At 33.2% G+C, this 17,539-nt stretch overlaps 1 protein-coding gene across 5 annotated transcripts in view; it reads left to right on the top strand.

Annotated features, from left to right (window-relative positions):
• Nucleotides 1–3,105: 3,105 nt before the first annotated feature.
• LOC125661866 (transient receptor potential cation channel subfamily M member 2-like) overlaps nucleotides 3,106–17,539 on the top strand; it is a 113,387-nt gene continuing 98,953 nt past the window's right edge. For 3 of the 5 annotated variants that reach the window (XM_056146382.1, XM_056146380.1, XM_048893992.2), the window contains exons 1-3: nucleotides 15,445–15,721; nucleotides 15,852–16,958; nucleotides 17,048–17,225. In XM_056146382.1, coding sequence (XP_056002357.1) covers nucleotides 16,905–16,958; nucleotides 17,048–17,225 — 232 coding nt within the window. In that variant the 5' untranslated portion in view covers nucleotides 15,445–15,721; nucleotides 15,852–16,904. Of the gene's footprint in view, nucleotides 3,597–15,444; nucleotides 16,959–17,047; nucleotides 17,226–17,539 lie in introns of those variants that run through there. The other 2 variants (XM_056146381.1, XM_048893991.2) reach the window with 2 other exon arrangements.

Here is a 17,539-nt window from a genome sequence, read left to right as displayed (position 1 = left end):
TTCTCTATCAAGTCTATTATGTGATAGATTCCCGTTATCTTTGACAGACATTTTGTATATTTTGTGAATATACAGTTGCATGAAATTGTTATGAATGCTACAATATCATCATAACCAGTTTGCATGAAATTTTGATAACGCTGTTTAAGGAAAATTGAAATTTTCTGATTGTGATATATGATTTTGTTTATGTACGTCTCGCATCTTAAAAATGTGATGACCTAAGTATTTTATTTGATGATTTGTTAGTTTTAACTCTAATGACTGGACATAAATACACTTTTTAAACGTGCATCAGATAAAACAGTGAGTGTGGAGTTACCCCCAAAAAATACTCATGGACAACGCGCTACATTTCCCCTATCCACATAAGTAAACGACCGAGTCCAAACTAATACTGTGACGCACCGTAGTCAGTTATAGCAAATCATTTTATTAATACTGCACTTCTGAGCAGACAGGGTTATCACTGGTGAAATTATTTCTATTTGAACATTTAAAGCAAGCATACGCTATCTTTACTTGTAGGCATTTTAACACTTTTCTATAGAATTTTTGTTATGATACAAGTATCCCAAATACGCACTTATACATGCTGCTGCTTTATAATGAACGTCCTAAGTTGTATGTGACGTCGGGATTGAAAATAGAACTGGGGAGCTCCAGGGTTAAAACAAACGACTTAACCAGTGAAGCTAGACTATATATAAAACACTGTAAACACAGCAACAACCTACATGTATGTCCTTTGATGCCCGTTGTTTTCTGTGTGTATTGATTAATATAAAAGAACTAATGAAAGGAAATTGTTTGTGTTTATGTTTCTCGGGTTTTCAAGACCTGTGTATTTTATGAATAAGGTGGATGCGATTTCATCTTGACTCTCACGAAAATATTTTAAAAGGCAACCGCAGACATTGAAAGTGAACTGGGGGGGGGGGGGTTAATTCTTAAGCTTCTTTTTAAGGTATCTCATCACACCACAGTTTCATTTAATGGCTCGTTAACTCACACCATATGAAAGTGATTTCTCGATCGAAGGAGTGATAATAGCCCTCCATTATCTTACATGAATTTATTTTTTTGCTAGGGGAGAGGATAATATAAAGTGTGTTTTGTTTACAAATAAGATATTTGTATTCTACAGTCCAGAATTGATTTATTTCTGTGTTACGAACTTAAGCATCATACACAGCAAACTATTTTTATACACTAATCATTTCAAGTACACTCAGATCGAAATTATGTTTATCTTACATGTATGCATTTTACATTATTACCTCAAGGCGGTGAATGTAACACGAGATGGGTTGTCTTGGGAAGACCGTATACCAGAAAGTCTATCTTTACTTCACTGGGATGGATTTATTGTAGCAATGTATCAGCAGAAATATTCAATGTTTGCTGTATTTTATTACGTGATGTGTTCTATGGAGTTTTTATATATACTTTATACATACCGTTTTACAATCATTTTATGGCCATTCTGGGTTAATTTAACAGAAAACATGACTGCTAAACATCGAATGATATATGTATAAAAGAATGTTGTGGTAAATCCGATACTTTTCTCAATTATAAAACATTTACAAATAGTACTACAAAATCGTATAAGAAGTTTTTGGTGATTTATTTGTAATTATTCACCCATAATAAGGGCTTGATAGTTTTGAGATCGTTAGAAAATAAACATTGTGCTTATAAAAGCTATATTACGATATGCATGTTATCCTTAAAGTGATTCCACCTCCTGTGATGTCATCATATTTTGCAAAATCAGTGATTTATTTAGATGTATGGATGATAGGAACATTAATTTTGTTGGAGTTTTTTTCCCGATAGGTATTGTAAAAAATATTGTTAGAAATAAAATATTTCAAAATTCTAAGTTAAAGATGAATAAGCAATGATACGTTTTAAGATATTGAATCCAATGGCAATAACTCTTTTTATCGCTTTCTCTATCAAGTCTACTATATGATAGATTTCCTGTATCTTTTACAGACATGTTGTATATTTTGTGAAGATACAGTTTCATGAAATTGTTATGAATGCTATAATATCTTCATAACCAGTTTGTATGAAATTTTGATAACGCTGTTTAAGGAAAATTGAAATTTTCTGACGGTGATATGTTATTTGGTTTATGTACGTCTCGCATCTTAAAAATTGTGATGACCTAAGTATTTTATTTGATGATTTGTTAGTTTTAACTCTAATGACTGGACATAAATACACTTTTTAAACGTGCATCAGATAAAACAGCGAGTGTGGAGTTACCTTAAGTATCGCATTGCAGATTTAAATTCAATTGTCTCTGGTCACATGATAGATGTACATCGTAACAATGATTGTTAACAAAAATGAATTTAAAAGTCCTTATCGACAAAATTAAAACTGAAGGCAAATCATTTGCAACCAAAATGTGATTGCAATCTCCACTTAGAGATTGTTTAGAACACATCCTTTAACACAGAAAGTTATACAAGAAACGCTTTGTACAATGCATAGAACAATAGTGATAATTTGTGTTTGTATTTTACATAGAGCAATAGGGAGAGGTTTTGTTTATATATTATATAAAACAATAGGGTATTTTGTATTTATATTTTACATAGAACAATAGGAAACATTTCTTGTTTATATGTTACATAGAAGATTAGGGGAACATTTTGTGTGTATATTTTGCATAGTACAATAGGGGCAAGTTGTGTTTATAATTTACATAGAACAATACGGACATTTTAAAAAAAAAAATTGCATACTACAATATGTGACATTTTGTGCTTTTATTTTACATAGAACAATCTGGGGGAGGGATTTGTGTTTATATTTTACATAGAATACAGACAATTCTTGTTCAGAATTTGCATAGAAAAACCGAGGGACATTTTGTGTTTATATTTTACATAGAACGATAGGAACAATTTTTGATTACATTTTCTATGATATAATAGGGAACATTTTTTGTTTATATTTTACATGAGACAATAGGGGTGAGAGAGATCTAATTTTTTCTGACCTTATTAATAATGATGAATTCATTTACAATAAAAAAAGATGTGGGAGGAATCTATATAAGATTGTACACTGAAGAACGTTTTGATTTCCTCATACTTTTTTCGTCTTTTTATACAATAGAATAGAAAACGCAAATACAATGTGTAGAAACGCTTGATCAATATTTCAAATGCGAGTTTATTCAAAATATTTTTCGAAAATCGTTTAAATCACCCAAGACACATATCGTTAGTGTCCTGTGTAGTCAACACGACAGACTCATCCATAGAAATCATTTTCTATACTAATTGTTAGAAATTTAAATTCCTGTCATGCAGAGAACAAAATTTTACCAAAAAAACTCAGAAATGTTGATATTGAATTGATTATATAAACACAAAAGACAAGATATTGATTATTTTGTATGTTTGACCATGCATTGGAGCAGGAAAGAAACACACATGAGCAATAGTAACATCAAAGGAAATTAATGTATGAACTATTTTAGTTAACCAGTGTGAACGTGCCCCCATCTCTCCCTCCAAAAAGACAGGCGGCAACCAATCTCGGAAGTGAACAATTTCATGTCCCAACAGGTGAGCACGGAAGGCAGGTAGGGCGATAATTTTACAGGTGTAATTTCATGTAAAAGATCTTTGTGGTCATTGTGATCTAACACATGCGGCCAGTCATTTTGGTAAAATGTTGTCTGGTGACGACTCCGATACTGACAATACTTATTTATTAGTTATTTTTTTGTCTTTAGCTTCTTATCTAAGATAGCGCTCCGCTTCATTTTGCTTGCTTCTTTAAAACTGGCTGCTGTTTTTAGAATACATGTGATATCTACGTTTGTTTTTGTTATATTTAGGTTTCCTTCTATACATTTTTACCTGTCCATGTATAGTCTTGCATGCAATGTCTTGTTTAATATGTGATATGTTTGCATACAATTACGCGTGCTTTTGTTTTTGATGTGCTTTGTTACATTGTATATGTAGATGTGATAGTCGGTTAAAACTTCCTGTTGATTTGTTATAGATTGTAAAGTACCACGTTTAAGGAAATTTGACTTACTTAATGTTTAAAAAAAGCCTTACCTTTTCCTGCATTGAAATACACACATACACACAACTCTGGTAAAATAAATACTGCTTTACCTGAATCAGGTGTAAACGTAATGAACCTTGCTATGACATATTGCCATGGAGTTACGGAGAATTGTCATATAACATTATAGACGACAGAGGTGAACAGGTTATTTGAAGAGTAAAATTATTCCTTTGCTTTGTTAATAGGAAAGATCGTATACATTGCAGAAAAAATGCATAATGCACCATTGTGAGATTGGCATAACCATTAACATGTATATGATAAATACTTATACTAACCTGAATATGTTTCTTTATGTTAGGGAATATCTCGTTATGGTGTCGTGTTGTAACATTGCTAAAAAAAAAAGGGTGAAGATAACGAAACGTGATAAGCAATACAACATAGATAGTTGGGCAAACACGGACCCCTGGACACACCAGAGGTGGGATCAGTTGCCTCATATTAACAGCATGCAAGACACTCAGCCCATCGCAATGCCTTGTTAATTTAAACTTATATTCAATTCAACGCAGTGTACTTCTATTAGCAACATAATTGAAATCCTTCCATCAACTAGAAAAAAATATATAGAACCAGATTTTCTGCACAGTGAATTCTATTCGCTGTAGTTTATATCTAGCATTTTAATGGGAAATGTGAGGTGTTTTATCTGCATGATTTTATCTATGAAATGCGATATAGATGTTTCCCTTGTAGTATACCAAACATTTCGACAAAAGTCAAGGGAATTGTTATAAATTTCAAAACATAAATTTCATGATAAATCTATTTACATCCTCCTAAAAGAAGAAGTTAGAATATAAGAATTTTTAAACAAAATGCATTTTTTTCAATGAAGACTGTTTTGCGGTTATTTTCTGTAATGAATTCTAAAACTAAATATTTATTTTCTTTCTCGCACATTTTCCCCAATCACCAAACACTTGCACATGATATCTATTTATGCAATTGGTGTAACAGCCTGAGGAAATGGCATATTTGCCCAAAGCAACACCCCTCAATTTTTTTAGAATACAGGAATAAAAGGTTTTCAAAGACCAACTTTTAAATTGAATTGTTTCAAATTAAGAAGTGGCATCGATTTTCATGTCATTTATTTTTTTTATTTTTTATTAATGTTTTTAATGACGTAAATTACGGGTCATGTTCCCTATAAACCTTTTTTCTTTTATTCGTTGTAGCCTACACAAACTAAAATATATTTACAGAAAGCCGTTTAAATAACCCGGAGAACTCGCGTGTATGCACCCGATAGTTAGCTCACGCTTTTAACTTGTAATCTTCACTATAAAATGTTTCACTGTACCAATTAATGAACATTTGATATCTTAACATCGACAGCTTGGTTGAATTAGAATGCCTTTTTTCCGCTTTAAAGATTGACTTTTGATACAAGACCCTCTTCAACCTCATATTTTCGGTTTTTTAATTATTTATTTGCAGAGTGTGTTTTGACATTTAAATAATAGCGAATTACGGTCTGACAATATGTCGTCTATTCATTCTGATGTTTTAAATTACACATTTACATAACCTTCAATATATACTGTCATCATCAATGATGTGCACTCAATTAACTCATGAAAAGCCATGTGTATCTCCATACCATTTAACAATATTAAAAACTAACCAGGTTTCTTAAAAATCAAATGACGCCCTTACGAACTTAAGATGGCTCCCTACGCCTGTAATGAGTTGATCAAATCAGCACGAAATTATTTAATCGTGAAAGATATGATATGTAATAAGTACATATGTCAAAAAGCAATTCTGGATAAGAACGTGATTTAAAAAATATATTTCAATAATATGAACAAAAGATCTGCCAGTCACTAACTCATCATGGTTTAAAAAGAAAATCAATAAATATGAACAACAAAGTTGCGTCATTCTATCCACTGCACTACAATGATAGACCAACAAATTGATCGCTACGGATATTTTCACAAAACATTTTAAACCGCCATTATGTGACGAGTATCATAAAAAGTGTAAGTCTTGGTGCAATGGGCTATCTTAAAGGGACATTACATGTCGTTGTCATGTTGTTCAATGAAAATTGCCTCATCTTATATATTTCAGTCATATTACATGTATTTAATGATTTCAAACACCTTTACCCTCAAAGCCGGTGTTATAGACCCATACCACCCCACCACCCCCCATAGTGAGGCTTTCTCCTGGAAGTCTGGGTCTAGAGTGAGCCTTCCACCTGCGGAAGTATGGCTATAGAGTGGGCCTTTCCCCGGTAGCTCTAGAGCGAGCCTCTCCCAGCATACTTACTCTAGAATAAACCTTACCTCCAGGGGGAAGACTCACTCTAGAGCCATAAAACCCCCTTGAAGTCTCGCTGTAGAGGGACACTCCCGCTTTCATCCCTTCCTGCGCAAACCATGAACTAACTTTTAGCTTATCGGACAGGGAATTACTTACCTATACATACCTACCTATACCTAACAACTTACCTACCTACCTCTCTACTACCTACCTACCTACCTAAAGTTGTACACGTTTAAAAGCATAACCAATATTTGTATAAATTCGAAATTTCCTCATTTGATTTTTCAATCTTCTAAAACTAACCAAGGCATAAGTATTGTGTGGGACAAAGTTCAAGTCTATGGGTCAAACAAAATGATGTATTGATTCTAATGTGTTTTATTCACCGTTTTCTTCTCTTGAGTTTAATGAACGACTTGACCAACATCATTTAATACCCTGCTGAAAAAGGTCATGGTATCTAAACAATATCCATAAATTGATAGTAGTTTACTAGGAATAAATAAAGGGGAAGTCCTGCTATGGGGGAAGTCTGACTCTACAACTAGTGATAGAGTAGGTCTTCCCACGGGGAAGTCTGGCTCTAGAATGAGACTTCCCCGGGGGTTCTCCTGCTCTAGAGCGAGCCTTCCCTCAGGGGGAAGGCTCACTCTAGAGCCAGGCTTCCAGGGAGTCTCATTATGGGGGAAGGCTTACTCTACAACAAAGGCACATGAATATGTAATTTTGATAATTAGATAATTATTGTCTTCCAAGACAATAATTCTCACTTATATATTTTATTTACATTAAAAGCATTATCTAATGTAGTTTTATTGGGTGTCTCTTATTGTTTTCTGTACAAAATATTTTTTTAATTGTTAAAATTATACATTCCTATGCCATTGAGAGATTTGTAGGGAAAATAAATATGGCCATCACTTTCACAGCTGTCTCTTTAATATAAACAGAAGTCTTAAACGTGATCATATATAAAATGATTGATTGATTGATGTTTTCCGCCACACTCAACAATTTTTCATTTATCTAGTGGCGCCCAGTTTTTATTGGTGGAAGAGAGAACCCAGATACAATGTACCTGGGATGATATCACAGATCTTCCGAAAATAAACTGAAAAACGTTCTCACATACCGGCGCGAGTAGGGGACATAGAAATAGAATAAAGGACATAAATGTTGGTAGTTTTGTAATACCAATACATTTAGTTTTTATGTTGATATGTTTTGTCAGTACGAAATTAAACTCATTGCATTAATTTCTGGATAAAACGCAGTTTGATATGATTCAAATTTCCGTATTCATGAGGGAAGCAGCATAACTACAATTTTCTTTGATATACTTCATGATTTATCATTGTTTTCTTCACAAATAATGACCTAAGACAGAAAAACAGATGTCATTTTTTCTAACAACTTTCACACTCTTTCATACTCACACTCATACTTTTGTTGGCAAGTGCTTCTATTTTTAATATAATCGTAGAAGAAAAAATGATAACAATACTGAATAAATAAATAACGAAATTATGATTCTTTGATGTTGTCAAAAAGTGTTTCCCATGCAAATGTTTATATTTCTGAGTTTTGATATGCAATACATTTTGCAACGTTGTATTTCTTGTATAGATAGAACAATAATTCCAATAACCTTGGTAATTTTCTTCTCAAACAAGAAAAACATGTTTTGCATATACGGTAATGAAATTTACAATTATAGATACTTTTTTGCTATTCAATGGTTACAATATAGAATACTTCATAGCATTATGCCTGCCAATTATTATCTTAAAGAAATGAATGTTGTGTCTTTGGATTGTTGTACCTTTTGTAATGATGAAGTTGAGACAATTCAACATGTTTTCATTAGCTGTGGAAAAGTAACTTAACTACAAAATATAGGGAAATACATTGAATATCCTGTACGTTCGTAATACAGGTGTCCTTAACTGAATTAATACATAACGGATGTTTAAGTGAACTAACAGGTGCATTCATTCTTGTTAATGCCACCCCGCCCCTACCTCGTCACCGATTATTCAAATATACTAATGTTTACAATGTTTATATGTCTCCTGCAAGTAGACGAGTATTTTCTGATAGAAGTTTATACAAAACTTGCAATATATATTGGCCTTTACAAATAAAATAAGGTTCATGTTATTAGATGTCAAATTTAACACGATGTATTAGTACTTAAATGACATATCTCATGTTTTAAAGGTATACAAAAATGTATGCAATTTGTCTTCCTTATATTTATAGAAATTCATTCCAATTGTTCGTTCGCCGAAATATTGCGATGATTAACCACAATTCGGACTTAAAATGTAAGCCCCTATTTCGAAAAGCCTAAGTAATTAGTTAGGTAGTTACGTGGTATAGTGACATCAAATTCGACCTTTGTCAATCAACTTGTTGTGAAAGTAGTGTTATATATTTTTAAAAACTCAGGTTTTAGGTATTTCGATGTTGACAAATTTCCCGAGTCTTATATATTTTACCCATCAGTGCATACAGATAGCGACCCAAATGTAGAGAGGAAAACGAAAATGATATTTGCGATTGCGAGTAAATAATGTTTACATGGGATTGCTGTCTAAACACCATTTGGTAATGTTATTCCTGTAATTAGCGGGTTTTTTTAATAAACAGTATAATTATTAATAATTCCAATGTTATTTATTACAATTGTTTTGATTGGACAAAAGTAAAGCTGAACAAGAGTTTATACATCAATAAATCCGAACACGCGATGTATTCATACACGCATGAAAACAAATAACATAGTGTGAGGAAACTATTCAAATTTTTGCAATTGTAAATAAAGTGAATGAATTTGAAGAATTTATCGATGTGTAAACTCCGGATAGTTTACTAACAAACTTAACATAAAAGTGCTTCGCACTTTTATTCAGTTTGTGAGTAAAATGTCCGGAGTTTACACATCGATAAATTCTTCAAAAAAAATGTTTAATCCTATATTAAATTTATTTTTGGATTAGATAAATTATGACAACTAGACCTAGAACGCCTACTGTCATGGGTGCATTTTGAGAAGAAAAAAGTCAATAAAAATGATCAAAGTTGTGGTGGAAATCACAATACTTTATTTTGACCAAGCAATATATCTATCATTATTATGTTGATCAACACGTTGTTAGTAAGTAAAAGCGCGGCATACTGCAAGTACTGTTGTTATGTACGCGTTCATTTAAAAAAAAATTGAAAGCATTATAATTCAATCCAAAGTTAGGAAATACATAATTTCATTATTTATAATTGAAAGTTCAATTATTTTTTATCTTTATTTTTTAAAATCTATATTGTACTAGTTGGTAGAAACCGGGAACACAAGTTCTGCCTATATGTTGTTACAAGACAAAAAATATTCACGTCTTTTCCCTCATGCTTACTTTAAAAAAACCCAAATACTAAATCCTTTCTACTGACAGCTAGTACAACCTTAAAGGGCACAACACACCCTAATGTAGTGTTAATTAGAAAACGTTGATGTGGTATTTGATTTTTTTTGTCAATTAAATCTAATCTGTTTATGAAATGGCTAGCTTGTTTTCAAACTTTCTCACTCGAAATCATATATGACGCCACAGATAATGTTTAGAAAAATGCAATGTGTCCTTTATTTTCCAACCAACGTCACCTGGACATGTAAATCATGAGTTCCCATGGGCACAGAATCATTCCCATGGACACAAATTGTGCTCCTTTGTTAGCTGACCTGTTTCTATATTCATATGAAGCAGAATTTATTCAAAATCTCATAAGCGAGAACACATTTCTTGTTGACGCCTTCAATTTGACATTTATATATATCGACGACGTTTTGACTATTAACAATAACTTTTCATTCATATATCGATTCGATATATCCCTATGGGCTCGAAATAAAAGACACCACTTAGTTGTTCACTTCTGTTTCATACTTAGATATTTTATTGAAAGTAGACATTAACGGTAAACTGACAACTCAACTGTATGACAAACGGGATGATTTCAGCTTCTCCATCATCACTTCCCATGTTTATGTAGCAATATTCCATTATCACCTGCATATGGGGATTATATCTCTCAACTGATTCGATACGTAAGAGATTGTTCTGTGCATGGTCTGTTTTTAAATCGAGGCAAACTACTGACAAACAATTGGTACATGGGGTATCAACAGTCTCGATTGAAGTCAACATTTCGTAAATTATATGGTCGTTACAACGATCTAAATGGTCAATACAACCTATCATTGAGTCAAATGTTGTCTGACATGTTTCATATCGATTGTTAGGCCGTTCTTGGTACACTGTTTTTGACTACGGATAACTCCGTTTACCTGATCAGGATATATGGCTCACGGCGGGTGTACCGGTCGACAGGGGATGCTTACTCCTCCTAGGCACCTGATCCCACCGCTGGTGTGTTCAGGGGTCCTGGTTTGCCCAACTATGTATTTTGTATTGCTTATAGGAGTTATGAGATTGATCACTGTTCGTTATCTTCACCCTTTTCAATGATGTCATCCAAGCATGTATATCATCAATTTCCAAAGTCCATTATTAGATCATTTACTGTGCTATAGGGTCTAAATGCTCCCCATCTGTAGATGATATCCAACTACATCAGTGAACCAAGGGAATTATAAACTTCCCAGGTAAACATAGAATAACGTACGACGGGCGTTATTATGACGATGGCCTTATTTCATCACATCTCGTAAACGAAGAAAAAGAAATCCATGACTTATTCTCTATAGCAAATTCTACTCATCAATTACATAAATTCATATATGAAGCATCGGTAAATGAAATGCATTTATTGGACACTTCGGTGTAGAAAAGGGTGCTTTGATGGATATCGCATTCTAGATTTCAAACGTACATCAAACCTAAAAACATGATTCATTATTTGAAATGAAAATTTTTTGGATAACGCTTAAGTTTAAAATGGATTTATTAAAAGTGAAAGTATTTGCTGTATAAGAAACACAAGTGATGAAGATGTAATTCAAGGTAGTAATTGTTAGAAATTACTTGTAAATGCCAATTCATATAATTCTAATTTACTGGATATGTTTCATATTGTACGTTCTGAGTTCTGAAAGTTCAGAAATAAAATGATGAAGACATGATGAAGAAAAGTAGGATACTATAGTTCAATGGTTTAACTAAAACCCCTATAATTTAAGAATATTACACAATAATCGGTATTATGTATCATAAAAGTCCGCAAATCATTTGATTATGATATGTCAAAGTCAAGATTATATCGATTTACGGATATAACGATATATATATATATATATATATATATATATATATATATATATATATATATATATATACTAAAGAAAAAAATGATTGATTGAATATTGTTTAACATCCCTCTCGATAATCTTTCACCCGTATGGAGAGGTCACCACTGCCGGTGAAGGGCTGCAAAATTTAGGTCTATGCTTTATCACGGAATCAGTATATAAAAACAAAACATGGCACGAACCATGTTTTGAAAACGAAGAATTTTTGGCTGTGTATCTCACTTGTAACTTAAAAATTAACAATAAATTTTTGTTTAACCATTCGAAATATCACATTTAGAATAGATGAACAGAATTTCAAAGTAATATCAGTTCAAATGGCGACCATGCCCCTAAAGTTTAAAGAGCACATGATGTTATTGGAAGAGTAGGATACTTTAATTTACAATAGTTAAGTTAAAACCCACCACGCAATCACCATTCTAAAGAAAGGTATATTGCTATATCCCATGTAAAGTCATCATCAAATTATAATATGTAACATATGCATGATATAAATTGATATTTAGTTAAATGTTTGAATAACCCTATCATGTTTTCTTTCTGTCTGAAAAAAAGGGTTCTTTGAAACATTCTGAAAAGAGCTGATTGAGAGGCAAAATTGAATGATAGATAAAAATTCCTGCATTCAGCCAGGAATATATAAATGATTGTTCAACATACAGTAGTACGACATAAATGAGTTCGCAAAATGACCGACCGTCTCGTCAATCGCAATAACACCTGAAATATTCTAAGCGCCTGTTTTGTATCAATAACAAAAAATTCACTTACCAAATGGAGTTAGTACTTTGTAATATGACCTCGGGTAGTTAACACACTGCGAATTCTCCTTGGAAGAGTGTTATAAAGACTCTGAATATAATGTAAAGGGAGGTCACTCCAAATATCACGTACAACTCTCTCCAGGTCTTTGGCATTTCGGATCTCATTTGTCCGTCTCTGTGCCCGAAGTTTTGACACTTTCCATACATTTTCAATAATGTTAATGTCTGGACTCTGTGGAGGCCATGGAAGTGTAATGATGGCATTGCCCTGCTTCCACTGATTTGAGCGCAAAGATACGTGGCAGGGAGCATTGTCCTCTTGAAAGATCCAGCGGCGATTTGTAAAGTGTCGCGCAACAACTTGCCAGAGACATTCATCAAGAACTTCAATATATTTATCACTGTTCATGTTCACAGCTTTTAACGTTCCAACATCATAGTCAGATATACAACCCCAAAACATAACAGAAGCTCGACATTGCGTCTCTCTGTCACTGAATACTTTATTGTCTATATAATTTATGTCAATATGTTAAATGACTTGTGTAACTAACCACCAGAAGTTTTAAGAGGTTGAATATAATAGGCTTAATATGGTGCAAATATAATTAAATCCAGTGATTGGAATTTAAAGTCCATCACCGACAATGATGACGTTTCCATATGAGCGCAAAATTCTGAAGCAGGACGTTGACAATATAAAAACAATCGACATCAAATTGACAGCATTTTTTCAACATCATTAAGTTGAAAGGTAATCATATCAACAAGAGAACTATTATTCTTATTCCTTTACTCATGTTCAGTAAATTTTCAATCATTGACAATATCAAATATCAATCAAACTTAAAATATTCATTCCATTCATTATTGCTCCTTCTCTATTTAGCCACCCCGTCTCTCCTTTCTATTTTAGGTATGTCATGCATGGTGAATATTTTAGGTATCTCCTGTCTGATACATAATTTAGGTATATCCTTTCTGGCGCATTCGCAACAGCCTCTCGAATATCATATTCTATAGCATTGAATTGATGAACTACAATTGCTACAACAAAGTAATAGTACAATCATCTTTTACAAAATCTACAGTGCTAGTAATAATTCTAAAAAAAAAAGTGTGTTTGTGAAACACCCCCATCCCCCGTGGTAACAAGATACAAATTTAAAAATTCAAACTTCATGATCAAGGTTAAAGTGCCAGGTAGAAAAACAAGAGAAACACACACGGGTAGGTTAAGGCTTCCCTTATAGAATATCACAGTACACTTTATGTCTTTACTTTTCCGAATTGTCATTATATGACGTCATAATGGAAAATGACCTCAAGTCACCGCAAACTTGAGCTGTTGTGACAGGGAGAGTGTCAATAACTGTAGACCGTATTTCAAACTGCCTATAAGATTGCAGAATTGTATTTTAATATCTTGTATGTCCGAATATTTTAAAACAGTTTGTTTAAATATTCTTAGATAGAGGTAGAATTTAAGACCTGTTTATAAGAGTCTAGCGCAGGTAATTCATGAGGATTCATTTGAGATATATTACGGAAATCGTAAGAGGAATTTGTTCTCTACCCGAATCTTGCTTTGGAAAAATGTGTGATGGCTTTGTTTGAATACAGATCACCCTCAAATGTGTAGGTAAGTGTGTCGGTAAGTTGAACTGTTCATGAAATACGTGTAGTTTGTACGCAAGTAATACGACCATTTTGCCAAGCACATTCCGGGTACACAAGGAAACAGTGAGTTCATTTATCAAACAGAAAGTTAAAAATAATTGTTAAATCAACTGTGCTAAAGCGATTTATTTGAAACACGTTGACAGTTATAAATGGCTGCCTCGTGATCAACGAAGTCATGTGATATCATAACAAATGTGTTAATATATAGCCAAAAAAAAAACGTTCTGCATAAATTGCCTGTACTTAAGTATATAAATTACAAGTGAAAACCAAAAACCGACCTCGCAATGCAATGTATGTTTCGAACACATAGCTGCACAAATTCATGCACCGTACTTTAGTTTCAAGGGCATACATGCAATCATTGTAAATTTACAAATCACTGTCTGACCGACACAACTTTATCAACATCCCGCTGCGAGACACTGCTATGAAGAGGTACACAGAATCAATTGTTGTGGGGGTGTCATCAGGTAATATGCCTCATATAGCCCTCGATTCCATTTGTATACAAGGTTAATTTTTATGTTTATTCGACGTTATTTGACCCGGTTCACATAAAGTATAGAGTTATGTTTGCGGAGACGGGAACTTGCCCCCCTCCCGGGAGCTTTATTAAAGGTACACCTACATTTCTAAAGGTCTGCCTGCATGGTAAGAATTCATAACAAAATATAATAACAAAGAAATTTATGTTGTTTGGTAAACATATTATATAAACCCAGCGATAGCTGCTGATAATCTTATCAGTAAACACGATTGATTTTCAAGAAGATATCGACTGTGTACCCAGTCCCTAAAGTCTACTCCACACGCATGTATACCGGAAGTGCATAGTTTTACCTTTCGGAAACTAAAATTGCACTGTATGTATCTAGCTTTCTGTCATATTTCAAATTTATGTAACCTCAAACCTGTAACCTTAGAATAAAGATGGGGATCGTTTAGACATTTGATAAATTTGATTAAAACATGTTGCCTATTTTTCATATCGTGACCTACATTTTAATGAGGTAACTATGGCATTAACTGTATATGAAGTGCTGACCACGAATTAACGTTTGTATTCATTACAATACTTGAGGAATACAAAATGTATCTTGGAATCACAATTATTCATCTCAACATATTACTACTTTGTAACATGAAACAAGAGATAGCACTACCAATATCCGAATGACCAAATTTTACAATGCAGTTTCAATACAGTCGTGATAGATAATAATATATCTTACAATGTCTTTGTAATGAAGTTGATTCAGTTTTGGTGATTTAGCGTTATGCATTTTCGTTTGTTTTGATTTTGATGCGAATGGATTATCGTAAGAGTGAGTCGGGTGTGAGTTATTTTAGTTGCTAATATAAGAGACCAGTTTTGCTGGCTGTAAGTTAGATAGGACACGGCAACGACATTAGCTGGGTGCCACGTTGACAGGTCCTAGAAGTTCAGGGTATGGTTATTTTCCTGTCATATTTTATGTAGGACACTGGGAGAAATATAACTACTGAAATTGGAATTTGTTTGGAGGGCACATCTTTTTCCTAGCCGGTAAGCATGTTATGTTTGTATTCTGATAGTTCGTCAGTATTGATAATTACTCTAGCACAGTCTTTTTATTTGTGAGTTCTCGGTTTCTTGTTTAGTTGCAAGTTGGTAGTTTTTCTGAAATTAATTTCAGTGTGTACGTGGGTGTTTAACAAAACCAGTTTCAACCCGAAGGCGGTAGAGGGTTGCGGGATTCGGATATACGGAGATCCCTGTGGATATTGTGCTACAATATGGAAGGGCATGGTGTAGCTCCGTAGAGAATAACCCGAAACTTGGGAGGCATCGGAACCCTGGTGTATAATCGGGGGTTGATAATACCTCGTGCAACGCTTGCATGGTGGTCGATTGTTTTCCGTTCTGGGCGTGCTTATCGCAAGTTGACGGGAAACCGAAACAATGTCTTCAGAAAGCAGAATAGTTACATTATAAAGTTAAAGTAACTCGAAATTTAGAAACAAAACCAAAGAAAAGTATATTATAGAAAAGGAAAATTAAATATTTGGAACTTTTTAAAAAATTATACCACTTTTGAATATTGTTTTAACTTGAAAAGTTACTACATTTACATTTGCTTTACATCGGATATGTACTATATGACTTATCAAAAGAACTGTTACAACGTATCATATATCTATATTGTCAATTGTTTATTCATGTGAATTTGTGTTGAGAGTGAAAGGAGTGAGTGTGCATATTTTTCTTATATTATCTATTTTTTTAAACAATGAATTATTTGTTATTGTTTATTCTACAACTTATCGTTAGTCTTTGCTCAATCTGACAAAATCCAAAAAGAATTCATTACACTCTTTTGATTAGTTGTTTAGGTCTTTTAAAGCAAAACGTTCCATTCTCACAAGGAAGATGTTATAGGTCAACTTTGAAAACTACCCGTCATTTTTTCAGACAATTCGAGGTTGTAAAGGGTTTGTATAGCGATGTTAAGACTTTCGATGCATTGAGAGATAGTTTGTAATTTTATTTTAAAACTTGTCAAGTATATAATTGTATTATGTGTTTATATTGGATTTAATAATTCAACCTAGAGTGTTACATTTAAAAAAGCATGTTCAAACGTATCTGTTCACGTTTAGCAATTCACGAATTATCTCTTCTAGTTTTGAACAAAGCATGACTTACACACTTGAGAGTGTACATCGGTTTTAAAGTTTGATCATTAAATATGCAACAAGAACATCCTAATGACATGTACCCCAGTACCTCAACGGAAAGGGAGGTAAGAACATAATGGATTATTCTTCCTCTCTATCTCTCACACGATTCCTCTCGATGTCACACTTCATAAATGAAATTATATTATTTCAGGATTTTGACCCTGATGCCCAGTGGAACAAAATAGTACAACATGTTTACAGACCAAAAGAAGATATCACCCCTTCAATGGTGTTTTATGTAATTGGTGATTCCGATAGCTTCGTTCCAAGTCCTTGGCGAAAGGCGGTTTTTCAAACTGGGCTCATTGAAGCAGCGAAAGAAGGAGGAGGTATTGTCAATTACATGCATTTTAGAAACGATCCAGTTGTGCTTTCTAAAACACTTTTTCATTTAACGGAATCTCCCCAAATTGTTGTTTAAACAGTTAGTCCTATTTGAAAAGCGAACCCAATTGTTTTTTGATTTACGTGCTACATATGTATATGTAGTGTTACTTTAATGTATGAGCTATAATGTAATTATTTTACATCACCAGTATTTGATTTTGAATACGGATTACTTCGTTTACTTGACCAACACATAGGTATCACAATGTGTGTGACCGGTCAATAGGAGTTATTTACTCCTCTTAGAAAACTTAGA

This window comes from Ostrea edulis, chromosome 8 (genome assembly GCF_947568905.1).
Source record: "Ostrea edulis chromosome 8, xbOstEdul1.1, whole genome shotgun sequence".
Taxonomy (NCBI): Eukaryota; Metazoa; Mollusca; class Bivalvia; order Ostreida; family Ostreidae; genus Ostrea; species Ostrea edulis.
Note: the sequence above shows the minus strand (reverse complement) of the source record. Positions and strands in the feature narration are given on the sequence as shown.